Source organism: Leptodactylus fuscus, chromosome 8 (genome assembly GCF_031893055.1).
Source record: "Leptodactylus fuscus isolate aLepFus1 chromosome 8, aLepFus1.hap2, whole genome shotgun sequence".
NCBI classification, from domain to species: Eukaryota; Metazoa; Chordata; class Amphibia; order Anura; family Leptodactylidae; genus Leptodactylus; species Leptodactylus fuscus.
In genome coordinates this window covers 69,848,994-69,873,936 of record NC_134272.1, presented here as the reverse complement: position 1 = coordinate 69,873,936, position 24,943 = coordinate 69,848,994, and the positions used below count along the sequence as shown (strand labels likewise).

General features: G+C 42.8%; 1 protein-coding gene across 3 annotated transcripts in view; it reads right to left on the bottom strand.

Annotated features, from left to right (window-relative positions):
* The window catches only part of OLA1 (Obg like ATPase 1), a 132,134-nt gene that overhangs the window by 70,689 nt on the left and 36,502 nt on the right, over nucleotides 1-24,943 (bottom strand). For all 3 annotated transcript variants that reach the window (XM_075284149.1, XM_075284150.1, XM_075284151.1), the window contains one exon: nucleotides 2,446-2,621. In XM_075284149.1, coding sequence (XP_075140250.1) covers nucleotides 2,446-2,621 — 176 coding nt within the window. The remainder of the gene's footprint in view (nucleotides 1-2,445; nucleotides 2,622-24,943) is intronic.

Below are 24,943 nucleotides of genomic sequence, written 5' to 3'. Positions count from 1 at the left end.
AAAAACCGCAATTGGTACAAACATTGCAAGCAGATAACGTCAGACTGACGCGTTTCTCAGACTTTGAGAAAGGACGAAAAATCCGAAACGCGTCAGTCTGACGTTATCTGCTTGCAATGTTTGTACCAATTGCGGTTTTTATTATGAGGATGTGAATCAATAAAGAAGGAATTTTTCTCCATATTCAACTAACCACCACGGCTTTTGCTGGATCATTTTTATCGTTAACATTGGCACTGCCTACATAGACTGACATTATCCAACCAGTATACAGTGTAAGAACATCCTACTCTGGGAAAGCAAACACCCAGCCATCAATGTATTCATATATTTCCAGGAGGAATAACAGAGGAACAACAATGTAGCTTTATTTAAAATGTAATTTTAGAGAGTATACAAGTATGCCGAAATCTGGGGAGAGGTGACATGTCTTCTTTAAATAATACTCTTTAAAACATCTTAAGAAGAAAATCATTCCAAGCAACAGACGGTGAGGCATGTCACGAAACATTGAGACAGCAGGCGCATATAGAAATTTACCTTTCAGTTTTCAAAAACGAAAATCCAAAAGGCAAATTTACTAAAATGTTCTCTGTCACAACAATAAAAGAACATTTTTTTTGATATACAGTTTAAAAAAAAAGAAAAAAAAAAAGAAACACTTTACAGCCTATTAAATGTCACTTGCTATAAATATTCACCTAGTTGACATTGAATAATCAGAGGCATCAACAAGATAACCTCAAAAAGTGATCTGAACATTACATGGAGAGCGGACTTGTGGAAGCGCTTTCATTAGCTCATCACCGTGACCTGAGGTTGGAGGCAGAGAAAGCATCTTCTCTCTAATGACTTTAAGTACAAGTGGCCTTTGACCAGCGATCATGTTAAAACACAAAGAATAATGAACTTCTTGTGTATTTCAGCTTGCCATAGGAATAAAAATGTGCGCGGGGCTGCAGGCGTAGGCTGAGCTAATTTCTTATATATATATATATATATATATATATATATATATATATATATATATATATATATTTGTAATGTGTAATATATATATATATTGGTATATATAAAAATGTATGTGTATACATGTGTTTCTATATAGATAGATAGAGAGAATTCTATCTATCTATACACACACGTGGACAAAATTGTTGTTCCCCCTCGTTTAACGACAGAAACCCCCACAATGGTCATAGTAATAACTTGAATCTGACAAAGGTAATAATTAGAGATGAGCGAGTACTGTTCGGATCAGCCGATCCGAACAGCACGCTCGCATAGAAATGAATGGACGTAGCCGACACGCGGGGGGGGTTAAGCGGCTGGCCAGCGTCAAAGCGGAAGTACCAGGTGTATCCATTCATTTCTATGGTGCGTGCTGTTCGGATCGGCTGATCCGAACAGTACTCGCTCATCTCTAGTAATATTAAATAAAAATTCTATAAAAATGAACAAATGAAAGTCAGACGTTGCTTTTCGCTTCAACAGAATTTTTTGAAAAATAAACCTCATGACACAGGCCTGGACAGAAATGATGGTTCCCTCAACTTAATATTTTGTTGCACAACCTTTTGAGGCAATCACTGCAATCCAACAATTCCTGTAACTATCAATGAGACTTCTGCCCCTCTCAGCAGGTATTTTGGCCCCCTCCTCATGAGCAAACTGCTGCAGTTGTCTCGGGTTTGATGGGCGCTTTTTCCAGACGGAATGTTTCAGCTCCTTCCAAAGATGCTCAATAGGATTTAGGTCAGGGCTCATAGAAGGCCACTTCAGAATAGTCCAATGTTTTCCTCTTAGCCATTCTTGGGTGTTTTTAGCTGTGTGTTCTGGGTGATTATCCTGTTGCAAGACCCATGATCTGTGACTGATACCAAGCTTTCTGACACTGGGCAGCACATTTCTCTCTAGAATCCCTGGATAGTCTTGAGATTTCATTGTACCCTGCACAGATTCAAGACACCCTGTGCCAGATGCAGCAAAACAGCCCCAGAACATAACAGAGCCTCCTCCATGTTTCACAGTGGGGACAGTGTTTATTTTCAAGATATGCTTCATTTTTTCCATTTGTAAACATAGAGCTGATGTGCCTTGCCAAAAATTTAGATTTTTGTCTCAGCTGTCCATAGGACGTTCTCCCAGAAGCTTTGTGGCTTGTCAACATGTAGTTTGGGAAATTACTTTTGTCAGATTCAAGTTATTTCTGTGACCATTGTGGGTTTTTCTTTCATTAAACGAGGGGGAACAACAATTTCCACGAGTGTACTGTATATATATATTTAAAAATATATATATATATATATATATATATATATATATATATATATATATACACAGTATATATAGACAAAAATTCTGTCTATATGGATACACATATATTTAAGGAAAAAATACACATATAGTAGCAGGCTCCTCAGTCCTGCAGATTGTATTACTTACATATTCCGGTTTCAACTTTTTGTCTCCTCCTCGCACAGCTACTTTTTCAAGCTTATCTATGGCAGCTCCGATGGCTTCTTCATCCTTCAGACGGAGTTCCTCATGGATGATCTCAATGTCACGAACTGGGTTGACACTTCCTTCAACGTGGATGATGTCATCGTCATCAAAGGCGCCTAATGTAGAAATAGAAAAATAAAAGTGAAATTTAAAAAAAAAAGAAGAAAAGAATCACAAAACAATTGGCCCTTATTGTAATGGGCTGAGGGGTAATGTGAAGCTCCAGGATCCCAATGCAAAATCTAGCGCTCCAATAACGCTGACTTATGCTATAGGGGGACCTTTGGGCACCCAGGTCCTAGTAGCTACGCCAGCAACCCGGCAAGGGGCACTAGGTTTCTTTCTGCCTGTGGTAAAAAAAAAAAAAAAAATCCACAAGAATGTGTCAAATAAAGACAGAACCAATCCTACGTTAATTGGATATGACCATCCAGACACTGGTATTCATACAACACATTGCAAGTTCTTCCAATGCACACCACCCACCCCTACTCATAGGCCGGCCATATACGAGATAGCTGCAGCTAAATATTTGTTCTCCCTTCTGACCCTCTCCTATGCACATGCATGCAACGCTTAACTGGGGCAACGTCTTTGACAGCGATTTATCTCTCTCAGAGCTAAAGGGTTGGGCATATTGGACTCCAACATGCCCAACCGTTCTCTCCCCAGACACTCTTCACATACAATAGATGACCATTGGTCCTGCCATGTTTGGTGGGGGTTCATGAAGTTTTAACCATTTCTACCATCCTGTGCAAATGCAGAACACAGAGACAGAATCTGAAAGGGGTACATACTAGCAGTCCGTATGACAAAATTTAGCCCCAATTCTCGAAAATTCTAATATCTGCTCAACTCGTAACCATTTAACAACATGGTCAGATGCCTAAACATTGTCCAATATGAAGCAACGGGCTACTGCAGAGAAGGAGTAAATGTACGAAAGGTCAACACATAGTTAAGTCAATAAATGGGTCACGGGCCAGCAGAAATCAAAGAGAAGGATTAAACGCCAAAGATGGGTAAATAGCGAGCGGCGGCGAACACTGGTGAAGGATCCAATAATCTAAGAAGCATCATACTTCTATAAAGGCCAAAGCTGTATTCTTGTGACCTTGAACAAGTCACTTTTGTCCCTGGACGTGGCATAAAGATTAGATTGTAAACTCAGTTGGGCAAGGAAGCTGTGCCGCCAGAATTCGGTGTACTGCTCTGCATAAAAATTTTATGCGCTATATAAAAGCTCTTTATTATCATCATAATTATTACATTTTGCTCAGTTCCTGATTACTTGCTAACTGTAAACTTAATTACCAATAGGTGGCTAGCGCTCTCTATGTGACGGCTCGTAATGTTCATTCAGTGACACATCCTGTAACGTTGCTGAAATCGGACCCGGTGTCATTAATGGCCCTGCTTGGTTGCATCAGTGCCATTAAAAACATTTTAGCCAAACAAAAATTGCGCATGGACAAAATATGGACGGTGAGGGGGGAGGTGGTTGTTGAAAGCAGATTTTCCAAAAAGTTGATAAATATCAATGTAATATCAAGTACATCGAAGGTCAGGTTCATGCAATGCAATATAGGCCCTTGACTGGTCTAATGACCCAATAGTAAAGGTCCTTGTATCAGGCATGAACTCAAAGGCGCTGGATGAACAGGAAGACACAAAAAAGCAAACAAAAGGAAGAGAACCACAATTGACATTGTCAAAAAAGACACAAGATACCGGTCAGATGAAGACTTGTTCAGCCAATAACCATAGAAGATAAATCAATGGGCATCTGACCACTGAGATCCCCACCAATTCTGAGATCAAGAGTGTTCCACCCAAGCTGGAAAGGCTGTGATTGTAAATGCCGCCAAACCTCCTGGTGGACGGAGGTGTGCAACCACGATTCACTTTAATGGGTGTGCCGGAGATATTCGAATGCTGTACTCCGGTCCCATACAAATAAATGGAGCTGATCCCCAGTACCTGCCCTGGCCATTACATAGTTAACAGCACTATCTTTAGTGCTCACAATGAAGTGAATGGAAGCAGCGGATTGTCTCCCTCCACCAGTGGGTTTGGCAACTTTTCCTGCAGATGCATTCCCAATTCCATTCTCAGAATCGTGGAGGTCTCAGTGGTCAGACCCCACCAATTACCAATTTATCCTCCGGATAAATATGTTTTGTGACAAAGCCCCTTTAACTACACAGTCCAGTTATATTAATGTGACCACCGCCTACTTTTGACTTCAACGTTAGATAAGCAATCGCAGAAGGCCCGTGTCATCAGCCATCTGGGTGCACTCATCATTGTGGAAGGTACAATGTATCAACACAAGTATGCATCTATCCTTGCGCACCATGTTCACCCCTATATGCGAGATGTTTTTCCTCAGGATGATGGCATCTACCAGTAGGACAATGCGACGTGTCATAAAGCTCGCAGTGTACGTGCGTGGTTCGAGGAGCACCAGGATGAACTTACCATACTCCCTTGGCCAGCAAATTCCTCAGACTTGAACCCAATCGAGAAGCTGTGGGACCACCTCGATCAGGTTGTTTGCGCCATGGATGCTCAACCGCGTACTGGAGTTGGCATGGCTCAACATCACAATGAACATTATCACAACATCCCCTCTCTTCCTGCACGTCTCGCAGCGGTCCGCTCTGCCAAAGGTGGTTATTCTGGATTTTGACAGGTGGTCACATTAATATGACTGGACTAGAATGACACCGAGCTGTAAACAGGCCACGTGATACATGAACGTGATTGTTAGTACTACCACTTCGACCAGCTGACCTGCGGTGGCTCCAGGTGTCAGCCACCCACGATCACATAATGATGATCTATCCTAAGGATAGGACAACATCACTGAACTCTCAGAAACCTCTTTAAGAAGAGGGGGGTTGTATCACACAAGACTGCACAAATAGAAGATGCCAGAAAACGAGCGCACCACAATTCTGCTTTTAGCCTTTGAAACGGCCACACAACCTGCTTTCGGAGCTACTGTCGAAGAGCGGAAGATCCATTACACTGCCAGTTGTTTTAACTTGGTCTCTACAGCTGGAAAGAATGAATGAGGATGGGGCGACCAGCTGCGGGAAAGGTGTCAGGCGTCAACAACATGATCTCCATCAGAGGAAAGACGAAAAAAAAAACAAAAAAAAAAACGGAAAACAAACTGCTGATTCGCAGATGTATAGCTTCCTGTCATTAATCAGTAGATTGACAAGTACTAAATAAATACGGCTCCAAATGACTCCTTTCCCCCCGCCGCCTCTTTACTATGCACCAAAGTTACAAGAAATGATATGATCATTTCGGCAGGGTCTGAGTTTCCATGGGAAACTGGGATTGGCCTGAAATCATCTGGCAGACCTCTCCCCCAGCTTCAATCTACTTTATCACTGTGGTTTTGACCGTGATTAGATAATGAACCACTCAGACACACAATTTACACAGCGGCTAATTTCATCGGCCTGATTTGAGGGTATGGTTTTGAGGGGGCCATCAGAGAAGCTGGGGAAGGTACATTTGTCATCCATGAGTGACAAGCACTCACAATGTGAACAAAATGGTGCTGGCCCTTGTTAGGAGCACACGCTATTAACACGCATTTAAAGTGCAGCCGAAGCCATAATTTCAAATTGCCAACTGGAAGCGCGAGGGTACGGCAGGCCGATATTACTGGAGTATGTGTGCTGACTTCATGCACTTTTCATGACATGATGGGGCAACACGCTAACTAGACTTTATGCAAATAAGCAGGCAAAGGAGAGATAATTATTTCAATAAAAGCAGATAACATGTATTACCTCCGCAAAGACACAGGTCCGCACAAGGACTGTGTACGTCAATGCCGATCGCCAGATGATACCGTCAGTCTAAAAAAAATAGGGAACCTCTAGATATCTATAAAAATTACAAAAAGCCCTGCTGCAGAAACCTACCCAGGCGGCTTCATATTAGGCATAGCCATAGTAGCAATGTGGTAATGGACAATGGTAGATGCTAAAATAGAGTGGGTAAAATCAGGTGGATCCAGTAGGTGGCGCTGGAACGGTTACTATAAGGCACCACCTGCTCTGTCCACGTCAAACCAGGTGGGTTAGGGTTGCATACAGAAGCAGCATAGTTAGCCTCTACTTTAAGAATTCAACACCCAAAAACACTGAAGCCCCTGGGTTCAAGCACAGCCCCCCAGACCACCCAGGAGCCAAGGCAGTGCAACCATGTCACACCTGATTTAAACCATTCCATTCTAGACTCAACCCATGGACAATATCCACATGGAGCTAGCACAGGGGTAAAGAAACTTCGGCTCTCCATCTGCTGTGAAACTACAACGTCCAACATGCTCCATTCACTTCTATGGGAGTTCCAAGAACAACAGAGCAAGTATGCATGCTGGGAGATGTAGTTTTGCAACAGCTGGAGAGCCAAGGTTCCCTACCCCTGAGCTAGCATAAGTTTCTTCCAGGTAATCCAGCTAACCCAAAATCATAAAAAGGGTTTTCTGGGTTAAAAATATTGATGGGCTATCTTAAAGATAGGTCAATAATATCAGATCTGTGCAGGTCAGATAACTGGCACCCCATCAATCAGCTGTTTTGATAGACAAAGAATGGAGCAGAAAGGAGACAGCGCTATTCTTAGTGCAGTGGTTGATTTGAACGGGACCTAAGCTGCAGTGACTCAGTTTAGCCACTACACAGAGAATGGCGCTTTCTACTTCCTGCTTCATTCTGTGTATTTGCTGCTGATTGGTAGCGGTGCCAGATGTTGGACCCACACAGATCTGATATTAGTGACCAATCTGTGGGATAATTCCACAGAAAATCCAACTCAATCCAACTCATAAATCTAGGCCATAAAATCTACACAAAATTGGTTTGGATACATATTTTCTGCTGTGGATTTGCACAGCAGATATGAAATAAATTTTTTTAAAAAGTATATTCACTTTCTGCTGTTTCCATGCCAAAGTATCCCTAGAACCCTGGTATTCTGCAGTACTTCTATCAACATGGTTGTGTGACTACAGTCTACAGGGGTGAAATCCGGATGAATAAGGAAATCAGTTTTATCACATACAGGGTGTAGTGGTGTCAAAAAGTTTTACCTTTGATAAAATTAATAAAATTCTATCTATCTGTCTTCTATCTATCTATCTAGACAGATATTGGTTAGAACTGTTGCCTTCCACCATTGGAGTCCTGAGTTCAAATCTGACCAAAGGCAACAACGAAATAACGACAAGAAATTTGTATGTTCTCCTCGTGTTTGTGTGGGCTTCCTTCCATACTCTAAAAATATACCAACAGGGAACTTAGGGCTGGTTCACACGGGGGCAAAGAGTAGGCTGATTTTGACAGCAGATTTCGCTTTACAATACTGGTCTATGTAGACTGCTACCTTTTTTCAGGTGTTTGCAAGCAATAGAAGTGAATGGGAGGCAAAAAACGCACGTTTTTTTTTTTGCAAAAAAGCGTCGCTTTTTTTGGGGGAAAAAACGCGACATGTTTTTTTCAGCCCATTCACTTTACGGGGGGGGCAAAACAGCCTGGCGTTTTTTGAAGCGGTTAAAAAAAAAAAAAACGCTCCAAAAAAAGCTACAAAAAGCGCGACAAGGTCCAAAAAAGCTTGTTAATTATGAAACGTTTTTTTCCAGTGCCAAAATAAGCGACATGTAATTTACGTGTGAACTTAGCCTTAGCTTGTGAGCCCTACTTGGCACAGTGAGCGATGAACATATCTGTAAAGTGCTGTCGGACATAGTGGCTCTATACAAAATAAATATCTATATTTTTCTATCTATACATAGCTATATATGTATCTAGACCAGTGGTTCTTAACCTTGTTTGAAGTACCGAACCCACCAGTTTCATCTGCACATTCACCGAACCCTTCTTTAGTGATAAATCAAATAGGATTTTTTTTTTCCAAATTCAAGAAATAGGTATATGTTTTTTTACTGGTACACAAAATGAACCGTGCATAGGGCCTAGAGTTCGATTGAACCCCGGTTAAGAACCACTGATCTAGACAGATAAAGAGCTACAAACCCCCAAAGAAGACACTTATTTATACTGTCGTGCAAGGAGCTCCTACGATAAAATCTATAAAACCCCCTTCTGATCTATTCCTTAAGTTGAAATCTGAAATACAGCCGTGGTTTCCCGAGAGGCTTCCATGTTCTAACCATGTCAAGATCTTATGACTGTATGTTATGTATTCGTCTGAACAGAACCACTACACTTACTTGCAGGCTATCATCAACCAATTCATTCTCTTGCTTGAAATCAAGTCATCCAATTACTCCTTGACTAATCAAGGCTGTTTTGGCTTTTGCTTTTTTTCGGAGGTACTCCACAGCATAAACAGTTCACTTACAAGACATGGAAGAGGGCTAATCAGCCGAATTATTGTTTTGCTGCTGTAATTTGTGGCATTTATATGGAGGTGCTGATTGGACTCTGGAAGTTTTATAATATTGCATGGAAAACTGGCTGATACAAATGTCAGATGGCCTTTGTCTTCAGCCCCCACGACCACTTGACAAGATATCAGCTCGGAGATGGTTGTCTGGAGGATGTAGCCAAGCACAAAGACATGGGACCTTAGCATGGCTAAAAGCAGACGTACAGGGGAAATCCTAAATGAAACAAAGCACCGGAAATTGTAGCAACATTTTTTTTTTTTTTTTTACTGCAATTTTTGTTTTCAGAAAATGATGATAATGAACATTTCTATGCAAAAGAAAAAAAAAAAACAAACAACAAATTGAACACTTATTTCTAAATGGAAAAGAAGCATTTTGTTATGCTGGCCACTCTGAGGCCTGGTTCACATCTGCGTCAGTAACCCGTTGGGGACCCCCCGAATGGACTGCTGAACGCATTGGCAAGCGATGAGCAGTGAAAGCACACGGACCCCATAGACTATCATGGGGTCTGTGTGCTTTCCGCTCAGTCTCCGCACAAGCCATGCGGATAGGAAAGTAGATCATGAACTATTTTTCTGTCCGCATGTTCCATGCGGAGACTGCGATGAAAGCACACAGAACCCCTTTATAGTCTATGGGGTCCGTGTGCTTTCACTGCACACCGCTCGCCAGTGTGTATGGTAGTCTGTTCGGGGGCGGTCCCCATGCGGACTCCCCGAACAGATTACCGACGCAGATGAGAAGCAGGCCTAAGGGATTGAAAAGAAGAAGCACTCGGGTGATTTTGACTTTCACTCACTATGTACCTATTCCCCCAAAATAAACTGGTCAATGTTATTGAAGTGAACTAAAAAAAAAAAAAAAAACAACAACAAAACAAAACAAGGTTATATGACCTGATAAAAATACAAGCGCTAAAGCAAAGATCCTTGGCCTCCTGTATGATACACTGTACCACCCATCGGAAACAGAAACCTCTCTCACTACTGATGAGCAGACAGTTCGCGTCACACAGTTATAATGAAGGAGCTCACTCCTCAGCCTCCCTAACTATATATCTATAGTCTGTTAGATTATTTAGGAGAATATAGAAAGAATAACAAACCTCAGCAGGTACATATAGTACAGTCTCTAGCTGTCCACGTGATCATGGGATTGATCGCAGAACAGAGATAAGTATAAAAGCCAAGACTGTCTGATCAGAAACTGATGAGACGCTGGATTGTAGGGATGTGAATACAGTACATAAGAAATAAGCCTTGAGAGTGACTATCAAGTGACGGGTGAAGGGACAGGGAGAAAAAAGAAGTGTTTTGTGGGAGCGCTCCTTGAAAGGGCTGGAAGAAGATTACATAAAACGTTATTTTTTCCACAGAAACAGCGACACTCATCTATCTACTCTTATAAGTAAAAATGCTTCTCTCTCCAGATATTCCAGGAGTAATGTAAGAAATGCTGCCTGCTGTTTATATGAATAGCCATTAATAATAATAATACATTTTATTACTGTGGCCACCACAGTAAATGTACGGAGGTGGACAAACATCCTTAGCCTCTTGGCACCATTGAGTATGCAGCGGGATCCTTGGTGGGGCAAGTTGGCTACGGCTGAGGCATTGCTTCTGATTGTCAGAGAAGATGAGCGAGTGATAAGATGGTGTTACTGTAGCTGCACTTGCTTAGAATTTCCTCTGACAAGCAGAGAAGATGCTACAATTTCAGAGGCAGGCGGCTCACCTTGCCATGTATCCTTCTACATACTTGATGGAGCGGAAGCAAATATAAGCATGTGAACACAGCTAACATTTTCTGGTACAGAAAAATTTCACAAACGTCAAAGGAAACTGAAATTCTTAGCCAGTAGCAATTTCTTAGACTCAGTACTCCAGTCCAGAGGGAAGAACAAGATAGATATATCTGAGATGGGATGTTATAAACTGGGCACCGTCACATTCTGTGGTTCAGTGTGTCCACTACTGCATATTCAGAAGTCCTTTCCTCCTTTTGTTTTTTTTCCAGTTGACTCCACTCAACATTCAGAGCTGCGCTCCTTATAACAGGCTTTACAATCCAGGCTTTCCTAGATTACGCAGTATCACAACCACTTCCTTAACGTCTTTGTTAGGTGCCCGAGTCTTTCAAGTTTTCTCTCCTCCGAGCCCTAGCGCGTTGCAATCATTTGCGGGGCTAATTGTGGAGATTTATCTGCTTTTCTTATGCATAGAACACAGCTATTAAAGCTGAATGGAGATGGTGTGAAGTATAGGTTAAATTGGGTGAAATTAAAGCAAATTACTCTTGGGTGTGGAATTCTGAATATAGAAACCACAAATGATTTGCAATTCTCCTTGAAGATCTGTCTTATCAAGTGCCATGCAAAGGGGGGCCTTGCATGCCCCCAAATAAACTGAATTGCTAGATTCATTGTATACATTGGGGTAAATATAGCGAAATAAATACAGTAGAAAAACATTAATATACCCATAGAAACACATATTTAAGAGATGAAGATCTGATAAAAGGCCATACAGTTTTAATACATTCTTACATTTAAGAATTAGAACATGGCCTAGTATTTATTGTTTTATTTGCATCCACCTAAAAAGAGATGGGTGTAATCTAAAACCATCTCAATGGCATATGGTGCATGCGCAGTGATGTGAGGTATACAGGTCTCGTCCTCGAAACATATATGTAGTGAATGTTGTCAGAACTGGACTGTAAAGAGGTACGCTAACCTGTGGGACATCAGAACTTCATGATCCTCGAGAGTTTGGCACCACCCATATGACTCTCCAAGGATAAGTAACCTGAACAGGCATCTTTAGGACCCATTACCATTGGGTATATCATCATACATGTTCAGGGGTAGATAAGGTAGTGGCATATTCTCTTAGGACCAAGACAAGAGGAAGAATGGAAATGTATCAATTTAACCCTAGACCTGAATATTTGCAGGGGGTTTGTGCCCACTTTCTCGGAAGGAATGAGAAGAGATTCCATGATTCCCACGGGTCCTTTTTCCGGCGCAGACGGTCCCAATTGTTTGCATTCGCAGGTTTATGTGGCAAATGATACTGCGGCTGGATGCTAAATGGCCATGATGCCCTATGAAGATGGTAGATCTAAGATATATGTTCTGGTTTCATGTGAGAGTTGTCATACAAAGGGTGTTTGATGTGGCAACACGGTGGCTCAGTGGTTAGCCCTGCAGCCTTGCAGCACTGAAGTCCTGGATTCGAATCCCAACAGGAACACCATCTGCAAGGAGCTTGTATGTTCTCCCCGTGCTTGTGTGTATTTCCTCCCATTCTACAAAGACATACTGACAGGGGGAAAAAAGTACATTGAGATCCCTATATGGGGCCCACAATCTACCAAAAAAAACAAAACAAAAACAAAACAAAAACAAAAAAACAAAACAAAGGGTGTTTGATTTATTGGATCGTTGGGATCCAAAGATAGGATTCTTAGGTGTGAAATAGGGACTAGGAGGGAGTTCATAGGAGTTATTGGCAGTAGTTCAAGTCCTTTACCAGAGAATAAATGGCCAAGTAATGGCTCCAGGACCCCCCCATCTGAATTGGAGTTGGTTAAGGTGCTAAATGGAACCATATTGGTGGAAAAATGAATTTTTGAAGGAGAGACAATGGGGGACCAAAAGAAATGTAATACAATTTCCTCTGTCCTGATTTGTAGATATGCAATTGAACAATTCCTTTAAAAAAAAAAAAAGAAAAAAAAAGATATATATATATATATATATATATATATATATATATATATATACACATACATGCACACAGGGTACATATGCACCATATCTATCTATCTATCTATCTATCTATCTATCCCATATCTATCTATCTATATGTTTTTCCCCATGGATATTCATTTCCCACGCAGATAAGTGAGGCAGAAATCCATCCTGGTAAACATCATCAAGATGTAAGCGCACAGCTCCATAGCTCACATAATAAAGAGAGAAATCTATGGGGCAGTTGCTTGCCTTGCTCACAAACAATTTCTCGTAATTGTGCAATCTCTTCAGGGTCCAATATGAACCAAAGTGCAACAATTTCCCTGTGCTGATTGTCTAGTGCTATCTTACTGCCGGTAGACCTCAGCTCACCAGATACAAGTGTTCAGCGAGAAATTACGATCAGCCTATACACTGATGACACGGAGGATGAGAGAGGTCTCTTATTTCAGATAACAGCAAAATATATACTGTATATGTCATCAGTGTTGTGGACCCCCAGTTACTACAACCCCCGACAAACCATGAGAAACAGCTAAATGGTGATCGTAGGCCAATCCGTAGATCTATAGATGTATAATCTAGATTCTTGGTAAGGAGAGGTTGATCCAGGGTTTTATACTGATTTCCAGATGGGAATTTTTTTTTTTTTTTACCCTGACATGGGGCAATTGGCATCAACCTTAAGGGGTTTTTGCCTTCCTCTGGATCAACACTGTAGGGTTATAGGTTGGACTTGATGGATCTGGGTCTTCATCCAACCTCATCTACCTTTGTGGTAATCGTTGTGAGTCTGGAAATAAGGGATTGTTAGTACAATGCCTCGTCCACATATAGGTTGCACTTTCCTGGCACCACATCCCAGTATACATGAACCAATACGCTGCCAATGAATAGGAGCCGAGGAAGCACAGTCGCAAAATTGGACAAGAATAGGAAATGTTCATATTTTGCAGTCGGACAGTCGGCCTGCACACACAACCACAGAAATGAAAATCCACAGTGACCTAGCACACGGTGGTCTGCAAGGGGCTTCAGGCTGGGGAAAAGCTGCTCCTTTGGTTGCAAATTTTGCTGCTTGTGACATTGGCTCATAACCCCTGACTTTTCTGCCAAATGTGGCCTCAGTCTAAGGCCTCATAGGTACAAACATATAGACCATATTGTACACAATTACGAGTCCGCAATTGTCTATAATATATACGGGCCCATTCTTTTCTATGGCCTCGTAGACGCAGTCGTAGTTTTCAGGACAAAACATGGAGCAGGCCCTATACCTGTATGTTTTTGTGGCCCAACCTGTGTGCCATCTGTTCCATTTTCACTGACCTGTACACGGCAATGCGTATGGAGCCTAGTTGTGATTGTACATGTCCAACTCAAATAGGGATACAGACTTCGTACCGGTGTTGAAGCTAGGGTCCCACCCCGTATCAATTAGGAAAAAGGAGCTTCACACAAAGATGCGTGCCAACAAATCAGGTGTATTTTACTAGTAGAGCAAACGTTTTCGGTCTGGGCTCGACCTTCCTCAGGCTCTGTTCAGTATAATTGTCAGTCACAGATGTTGGTCAGGTAAATAAGGTAGAAGGTAAATGACCTCTGCCGCTGCTATTCCGAGGCCCGCTCACTCAGTGGAGGAATAATGTTGCGCATGAAGAAGAAGGCATAGCCTGCCAAGGCGCTTCCCTGTGGCAGACTATGCCTTCTTCTTCATGCGCAACATTATTTCTCCACTGAGTGAGCGGGCCTCGGAATAGCAGCGGCAGAGGTCATTTACCTTCTACCTTATTTACCTGACCAACATCTGTGACTGACAATTATACTGAACAGAGCCTGAGGAAGGTCGAGCCCAGACCGAAAACGTTTGCTCTACTAATAAAATACACCTGATTTGTTGGCACGCATCTTTGTGTACATGTCCAACCATACACATGGATCATATAAAATTACCGTAAGTCAGGAAAGGCATACATAGGTACAGTGTAGGGTCTCAGCAGTGTAAGGTTGATGTGTTATGGATCTCAAAAAAAAAAATGCAAATAGGATCTAAAAGTGATCAATAAATACCTGTATACAAATTGATTTAACAGGAAAAAAAATAAAAAATTCTTGGTCACGGAGAACGCAGCATACACTACGTAAAATGGATTTGTATCATCAGGTAGTCGTGTTAATGCAACATTATCAACTATGCACAAAATTTATTTTCGGAATCTGCCGGAGCAAATGATAAAGTGCAGAAGAACCTTGGACTCTCGTCAATCCTCTGAACGGACACAAATGTCAGAGAGAAAATGTGTAGCAGGAAATCTCTGACAAGACAATACAAATGAGAGATTTTCTAGTCCGGGAGCTGAACATGATCAATCCCGCACATTTTACTGGTTGCCGCTGATGCTTCTTAACTTCCACAAGCATGGTAGGTAGATGTCACCGAGATGTCCCTGACTCAGAGGTCTCTTCTGACACCTAGCCAGGAAAATCCCATGTCGTGGTTTGGCCCCACATTTTATAAAGGGTTTCAGACAAAAATTGCCTATAGGCAATAAATAAATAATGCAATACTCATCTAAGACTAGGTTCACACTTGTGACCATAATGATGGAGAGCCCATCCGCTGAGACAGCGACTATAACGGGGTCACTAGGTGTCCGCCATTTTTATACTGAATACAGCAGAGAGAATAAGTCCTCCCATACAGGACTTTTGTTTGTCTCCTACACATATGTGAACCTAGCCTCACCCGTTTCCCAAATGCTTAAAGGGGCTCTATCAGCAAAATCATGCTAATAGAGCCCCACATATGCGTGAATAGCCTTTAAAAAGGCTATTCAGGCACCGTAAATGTTATATTAACCCCCGGTCCCGTTTTTAAATAAAAGGATAAATACATATATGCAAAACTTACCTGAATGTGCACTATGGGCGGGGATAAACGATGCGACGTCAGCTTTGGGCACGCCTGCCTCTTCTGTCTTCTTGGAGCGACGCCCTCTGGTTCCGTGCCTTCCGGCTTCTTCTCTTCAAATCCCGCGCCCACGTAGTAGCGCTTCCCTCCGAAGCGCTACTGCGCAGGCTCACTCGCGAACTGCCATTAAGTAAAATGGCGAGGGTTTTGAAGAGGCACGGGATTTGAAGAGAAGAAGCCGGAAGACACGGAACCAGAGGGCGTTACTCCAAGAAGACAGAAGAGGCAGGCGTGCCCAAAGCTGACGTCGCATCGTTTATCCCCGCCCAGGGTGCACATTCAGGTAAGTTTTGCATATATGTATTTATCCTTTTATTTAAAAACGGGACCGGGGGTTAATATAAGATTTACGGTGCCTGAATAGCCTTTTTAAAAGCTATTCACGCATACGTGGGGCTCTATTAGCATGATTTTGCTGATAGAGTCCCTTTAAGATGCCTCATGGATCCCCAACTTGTTTGTATTTCTTGGTCTTTCTCAACGCACAAGAAATGATCACTCAGCCATTCATTGACTGCAATGGTCGCCAACCTTGGCTAGTGATTGGCTGGGCAGCATGTCCTGTATATCAAGAGGTAGACTGGCTAGTGGCCCATGCAGCATCGGAACAGGATCAGCGAGGTGTGGGTAAAGCCATTTTGGTGGTGCAGCTTATTAACCATATGGGGCCATATGGAGAAACTTACCAAGGAGGGTAGCAGGACTTAAGTGATTGATTTCTGATATAGAAAACTTTCTAAATCTCTCTCCAAAAAAAAAAAAAAAATTCTTGGTGGGTGGGATATATTAAGATTGGAGTTTCCTCCAGCAGTCTTATTCCACCCATTCCATAGGCAATAGACGTGCGAGAACCATTAAGAGGCTCTTGCCCGTTAATTGAGAAGTCCCTTATGACTGAATTAAATCTAAGTGAATCAAGGACTGGCATAGATTTCTGTTATAACTCACACCAATTCCAGTAAATCAGGCGAACCAAGGTGTCCCTGCCTAAGCCCGCCTAGCTTGCTGTCTTAAAAAGTGGCACGCAAGTTGGAGAAGATGACCATGATGCGTCAGAGATGGCCTCGTAGACGCAGTCGTAGTTTTCAGGACAAAACATTTAGCAGGCCATATACCTGTATGTTTTTGTGGCCCAACCCATGTGCCATCTGTTCCATTTTCACCAACTTAGGTGCCGCTTGCAAGCACTTCCGTATCTAGTACGGTTATGTTTTTTAACCCATTGTATGCCCGTTTGGGTTTTCCAGCTGGACAACCCCTTTAACAGCAACTTCGAGAAGAGTAAACCCATCCCTTTCAACCATGTTGGTGTAAAAAATTTGCTGAAAAAGACATCCTTTATAGATGGATTCCATTTTTTTCCATCGTGACGTTGGGTAACGTACTGTGTACACAGATTTTTTTTGTTTAAGTAGCAGACTAAGCAAACCAAGCTGGCGAGGAGACATCTTCGGCACATCGCTGTTGTCCCACATCATTCCGCACAAACCTTTTTAGATCGTTAACTACCACAGGAGTGCTGATTACATAGGCACTAGCAATTTCCTAACCAATGACCACCTGAACAATGATGTGTTCAGCATCTCAGACCCCGAAGCCTTTCAAAGGTGAGTCATTTCACAGTTTGGAACTCCATCTCCATAGCAACATCCCTTTGAGGGTTTTAGAATCACCATCTAGTAATTCTATGATCATCAAGCTCAACCATTCCCAATGGTTCTTTTCACAGCAGATGGAAAAGGAAGCCTTGAAATTTTACAGTCTATTTCAAGCAATTCATCTGGCAGCCTATTAGAATTCAAAATATTTCGACCTTCAATCACAAAGCATGTTATCTGAAGCTGTGGCGATCTCAAGTCAAGACAAGCAGACGTTTTAGTCTAATCATCCATGATGAGAAGAGACTGACAAAAACTCTTAATTCAGCCGCCATCAAAATGCTTATTTTAACGGCATGAAAGTCTTTCAACAAGCAATGAAAACACACCATGTACCATTTTAGCACTAAATTCTTCTCCGGGAACAAAAAAAATATGAAATCCGCATATTGCGATCTCCGGTTTTACCACTCTGCATACATACGCACCAGAAAAAGGAAATCTCTCGGGTTTTTTTTTTTCCTTTCCAAGTCTTGTTTAATGAGAAGTTCTCTTGTTACTATGTTACCAGACTACCAAGCGGGATTAACCTGTTCCAATCTGGTCTGTAGAAACGCTTCCCGGTTTGAGACCTATTCAGGAAACAATCAAAATCTGCCCCCCAAAAAAAAAAAAAAAAAAATACTCTCGTTGACGGAAATGCAGAAGCACCAAAAATGAACAAAAAGGGTATTGAAAAAAAAAAAAAAAGTCATACGTTATATTCTTAACTCATAAGGTTCCACAGATTACTTCCACACAATTTAATTCCCAATGGGACCCGGGGCTTTTGTTACTGAAATTATTCTTTTCTTTGTTTCTTTTCTTTTTCTTTTTTTTTTTAATTCTTCGTACAACTGCGGGATTAATCGCTCTGTTTCATTTTGTTTGAAAGACTCAACTCTGAAATCTATTAAAGCATCAGGCTCCTTTACACTCCATCTTTAAGACAATCTGTCCTTGTTTTGACCTTGATTACACATTTAAAGATTCAATTAATATTGATATAGTAAAATATCACAATTTTCAAAATGGGGGGGGGGGGGGAGTTGTAAGGTTTTGTTTAACAAAGATATCAAAATTAGAGACAGTTACTGTTCACAGATTTTTCTCTCTTTGTGCAAATTGAAAAATTGAGTATTTGCACTTTCCAATTTGGTATACCTGGGTGTAAGCCAGTGGAGAACATCGAAAAGTCAGCCAACCATTGTCAGTCAAAATAGTCAAATCGGCCATTTTGGATGGATGGCTTTGCACAAGTTTTCCAACAATTATATAATAGAAACCAATTAAAGGGGTATTTAGGTTAAAACAAGTTAACCCCTAAAAAAGAACTTCAGGGACCCCAAACGTTCTTGAGAACTGGGGTGTTTTGCACCCCAGTTATGACTAGGGTGCCTAGTCGTACAGCATAAGCCAATCCAGTCATTGGAATGGGGACTTCCAGAGATAGAGTATGAATTCGGCTATTTCCAACAGTCTCCATTCAAAGGTTCAAGGGACAGAACATTTACACACACACACATAAACTGAGGAGCTCTCTATGGGATATTTCAAAAGGATAAGGGGAAGGGATTAAATCTAGACTATCTTGGGCTGGATTTACACCTACGTAGGAGACTCTACCGCATAATCTGCAGATAGAGGAGTCCTGCGAAGAGGACTTCTCTCTCCACTGGTTTCAGTATAAAACTGGTGGAAAGTGAGCAGAAACCCAGCAGACCCCTTTATAGACTATGGGGTCCACAGGTTTCAGTTGCCTGTTAAGTGGATATGGTCTGTCTTTCAGGTCCCCATGTGGAACCAAACGACAGAGACTAGAGATGAGCGAACAGTGTTCTATCGAACACATGTTCGATCGGATATCAGGGTGTTCGCCATGTTTGAATCGAATCGAACACCGCGTGGTAAAGTGCGCCAAAATTCGATTCCCCTCCCACCTTCCTTGGTGCCTTTTTTGCACCAATAACAGCGCAGGGGAGGTGGGACAGGAACTACGACACCGGGGGCATTGAAAAAAATTGGAAAAAGTCATTGGCTGCCGAAATCAGGTGACCTCCATTTTAGACGAATAGTGGATTTCAAATCCGGGTCATATGAGAATGTGAACTTTGTGACTATGAGACAGGGATAGCTGTACAGGCAGGGATAGCTAGGGATAACCTTTATTTAGGGGGGAATGTTATTAAAAATAACTTTTTGGGGCTCTATCGGGTGTGTAATTATGATTTTTGTGAGATAAACTTTTTCCTATAGGGATGCATTGGCCAGCGCTGATTGGCCGAATTCCGTACTCTGGCCAATCAGTGCTGGCCAATGCATTCTATTAGCTTGATGAAGCAGAGTGTGCACAAGGGTTCAAGCGCACCCTCGGCTCTGATGTAGCAGAGCCGAGGCTGCACAAGGGTTCAAGCGCACCCTCGGCTCTGATGTAGGAGAGTCGAGGGTGCACTTGAACCCTTGTGCACCCTCGGCTCTGCTACATCAGAGCCGAGGGTGCGCTTGAACCCTTGTGCACACTCTGCTTCATCAAGCTAATAGAATGCATTGGCCAGCGCTGATTGGCCAGAGTACGGAATTCGGCCAATCAGCGCTGGCTCTGCTGGAGGAGGCGGAGTCTAAGATCGCTCCACACCAGTCTCCATTCAGGTCCGACCTTAGACTCCGCCTCCTCCAGCAGAGCCAGCGCTGATTGGCCGAATTCCGTACTCTGGCCAATCAGCACTGGCTAATGCATTGTATTGGCGTGATGAAGCAGTGCTGAATGTGTGTGCTTAGCACACACATTCAGCTCTACTTCATCGGGCTAATAGAATGCATTGGCCAATCAGCACTGGCCAATGTATTCTATTAGCGTGAACTGAGTTTGCACAGGGGTTCTAGTGCACCCTCGGCTCTGCTACATCAGATTGCTACATCTGATGTAGCAGTGCCGAGTGTGCATCAGATGTGTAGTTGAGCAAAACTGACTCAGCACTGCTAAGTCTCTGCATTCGCATAGGAATGCATTGGCCAGCCTTCGGCCAATCAGCGCTGGCTCTGCCGGAGGAGGCGGAGTCTAAGGTCGGACCTGAATGGAGACTGGTGTGGAGCGATCTTAGACTCCGCCTCCTCCAGAAAGAGCCAGCGCTGATTGGTCGAGTTCCGTACTCTGGCCTATCAGCACTGGCCAATGCATTTCTATGGGGAAAAGTTAGCTTGCGAAAATCGCAAACTGACAGGGATTTCCATGAAATAAAGTGACTTTTATGCCCCCAGACATGCTTCCCCTGCTGTCCCAGTGTCATTCCAGGGTGTTGGTATCATTTCCTGGGGTGTCATAGTGGACTTGGTGACCCTCCAGACACGAATTTGGGTTTCCCCCTTAACGAGTTTATGTTCCCCATAGACTATAATGGGGTTCGAAACCCATTCGAACACTCGAACAGTGAGCGGCTGTTCGAATCGAATTTCGAACCTCGAACATTTTAGTGTTCGCTCATCTCTAACAGAGACCCAAATGGTAGTGTGAACCTGGTGTCGCTCCAATGAAGTTCGGATTAAGACTACAGTATGAAACAATAGTTTTACAAGGGATACGCCATTGAAGAGTTTTTCCTGCTTTCCTCTGCACTTCTTGGTTTCAATGATAAGTTGGTTGAAAGGCTTAGCTTGAGTGATGTACAGCTTGTGTCAAGACTTGCTCTAAACTTCACACCATTATCAGGGCTCGGCACTTTACAGAGCTAATAGAAGGCTCTATTGGCAAATCACAGTGAAGAGAATACAGATGGCCGGGAAAAGGGACTGACACCACCAGCCCAGCCACTGCTGCTAGATAGCAGAGGTGGAGGGAAACCTAGACAATGAGCTGTCATAATTGAAGAGACAGAATACACAGTACATGGAGAACGCTTCAGTTAGGTTAAAGAGGTTTTCCCATGAACTTAACCATATTCAGAGCCTCTTGTTTTGATCAGTTGCCAATGCATACAACCATGCTTGCTATGGGTCTGGTGCTTGTTAGAGACAAGGTCAAGATTTACTTATTGGGGACAGGGTATTAGGCAGGGACAGTTCATGTACAAGAAGATAATCTGGGTACAATAAGGAAATCATAGCTGGATTTTTCGAATATAGAAAGTTCCTGCATTCATGGTCATATCCATTGGCAACTGATCAAAACAAGAAGCTGTCATCACTAACATGGTTAGGAAAAAATATCCTCAAAACTGCAAAATTTTTAATTATTTATAGTTACAAAAACATTTAGCTTTTAACCGTCAACAAATTTCCATATGGTTTTGTTTTTGGGAATATCCCTTTAAGCTACAATTGTAAACATGGAGATCCTGGAGATGGGAATACCCCTTTAACCAAAACTATACTGAGTAAGGCTAGGGTCATATGGAAACTTTGGTCATGACTCCCATCATGTGTCCTGCTGCGACTCCTTCACTGCAGCATACTGTGACTACAACTTCTAGTCTCAAAGAGATCAAGCACTGTTTTTGTAACTAGATGTTGCATTTACAGCACCCTCAGGGTCACAATGCGACTCTATTCGCTTACATTAGTGGAGGAAGCCAAAGGTGACCAAAGTCTGTGTGCAGCTCTAGCTTTAGAGGCACTGAATTCCAAAAAGGGTTCTCACTTCTTAAAGGGGCTCTATCAGCAAAATCCTGCAGATAAAGCCCTACATATGCGTGCATAGCCTTTAAAAAGGCTATTCAGGCACTGTAAAAGTTAAATTAAACTACCCCCCCGTTTTAAAATAATAACTTAAAAAAGAATGTTCTCTACTTACGGAACGTGCACCCTGGGCGGGCATTCAGGGTGTGTCTTCATCTTCTTCCCCGCCTCTTCTTCCTCTGACGTCTTCGGGTTGCCGTCCTCCTCCGGCGCTTGCTTGCGGACACTGATAAAAAAAAATAGCCCGGGCGCATGCGCAGTAGCCGTAGTAGAAGCCGCGTGCTACTGCGCATGCGCCCGGGCTATTTTTTTTTATCAGTGTCCGCGAGCAAGTGCCGGAGGAGGACGGGACCCGAAGACATCGGAGGAAGAAGAGGCGGGGAAGAAGATGAAGACACACCCTGAATGCCCGCCCAGGGTGCACGTTCCGTAAGTAGAGAACATTCTTTTTTAAGTTATTATTTTAAAACGGGGGGGTAGTTTAATTTAACTTTTACAGTGCCTGAATAGCCTTTTTAAAGGCTATGCACGCATATGTAGGGCTCTATCTGCAGGATTTTGCTGATAGAGCCCCTTTAAAAAACGTGGAGCATAGGGTTGAGCCGATCTTGACTTTTCAGGATCGATTTTAAAAATCCAATTTCCGATCATTTTTCATTCGAACCCGATCTCGATCCCAATGCAAGTCAACGGGATTTTTTTATTAATCGGAGATCGGATTTTAAAAGCAATCCTATTCACTATACAGCATGGAATCTAATAATTGAACGCTTTAATTGTTAGAATCCACGCTGTGTAGTGAATCACTAAGTAGCCAGAGGAATTTTTTTTTTTTTTAATCCTCTGGCTACTTAGGCCCCCCTGGTGTCCACTTACCTGCAAAGATGGCTGCTCTAGTCCCTGTGTTCTTCTTCGCCTCGCTGCCGCTCCACGCTGCTCTACTTGCCTCACTGCCCCCACCTCCCAGATTAGGAGAGTGTGGGCGGGTACTGGGAGGGGAGACGTCACATCTCCCCGCCCTGTAACCGCCCACACTCTCATAAGCCACAATCCCCGCCTTCCTAGCTCTTTAAACACTAACCTGGGAGGTGGTGGCAGCGAGGCGAAGAAGAGCAGCAGCGAGGCGAAGAAGGAGGAGAACACTGGGCACCGGAGCAGCCATCTCTGCAGGTAAGTAGCTACTAGAGATGTTAGTTTAGTCTCCCATTAGAATGAATGGAGGCAGCCGGCGCACAGGGGGTTAAGGCTGTGTGCCGGCTGCTTCCATTCATTCCTATGGAACTGCAGCGGAGCCTTCACACTGAGTATACACTCCACTCAGAATGAGCGGATCGTATACTCAATGTGAAGGCTAAGCAAAGCATTGGGGGAAATAGTACTGATCTCGATCCCACCTAAAAAGATCGTGTTCAGAATTCCGATCGCGATCGTGAAATTTTCTCGATCGCCGATCGGAATCCGATCTTTTCTGAAAACAATCGCTCAACCCTAGTGGAGCATCTTTGGCAGTCCATATACCCGAAAAGGAAACACATGCAAGCTGTGAACTTGCAGATTCCTTCCATATTTTACAACAGTTTCTCCCCAGTCTCCACAACTTTTTATTCTTTTTAAAGAAAGTGTTGAGAGTGGGGGCAAATCTAAAAAAGTTGCAAATTTTGTCCAAAAACACCAAAAGCATGCAACTTTTTTTTTCTAATGGATATAAAAATAAAGGATCTAGCCCATGAAACAAAACCAGAAGGACTATTGTTCCAAGGTTAAAGAAATGTAAAGCACAAAAGGCTGATGTGTAATTGTCCGGAGGAATGATCCATTATTACGTGCAGGATTTTTATGTAATGTCCTGGTAAATAACCTGCACATAATGCATTTGCTTCCATGCATGTGGTGGCGAGAACTGACATTTCTATTAACCAATTGTTGCGGCCTCTTCACCTTCGTGCTTTTAAACTGCTTGTCAGGAAGAGTAATGGCGCCCACACCCCTCCATCACGCCCCTGCCAGCAGGACAGCGATAAAGAGGTGTGGCTCTTAAATCAAATACCTGCCTTTTACAAGGGTGGTTAGATAATGTGCTATTATACCGGGCAACAAAAATCCTAAAGAAAACACTATTGATGATTTAGATTGTTCTCCTTTCTCTTATGGGTGAGAGGATTACATTTATCTGTATACGACAAGGGCCACAAGCACCCATTAAGGCCCATAATTTGCATGGGAGCAGAGTGGGGAGTTGATAACAGGTTGTGTTTGATGAATGTGATTTCTGCATACATGGACCAACTATAGATGCCTTATATGAAAAATAGGAAGCAATATTCCTGAGCGCCTAATGCATCCCTCGCAGAGCTATACATAAAACATGTCTATCACTATGGATGACTGAAGAGGACAACTGCACCTTCCAAGAACAGGATGAAGGGGACTTGGTCCTAGACCATTGTCTGCATGACATCCTGGGTGTTTTAAGCTTATTTGCATTACAGCGAGAAATGAGCGAACACTGTTCGGATCAGCCGATCCGAACAGCACGCACCCATAGAAATGAATGGAAGCACCTGTGACGCCGGCAAAGTCAGCGTCACAGGTGCTTTCATTGATTTCTATGGGTGCGTGCTGTTCGGATCGGCTGATCCGAACAGTGTTCGCTCATCTCTAATTATAGCAGATGAGATCTTAACATGTAACCCTAACCTTAAAGGGATTTTCCAGGAGAAACACTGATGATATACCCTTAAAATAGGTCATCAATATCAGATCGGTGAGGAACCGACACCCAGAACCCCCACGATCTATTGGGGGGCAGAGCACCATAAATTATATAATGGCTGGTCTTAGTAGTGCAGGTCGTCCCCATTGATTTAAATAAGACCGAGCTGCAAACAGGCCATGTGAAGGATGAACATGACGCCACTTGTGAGAATCTGCCATTTCAGAAGGCATGTGGG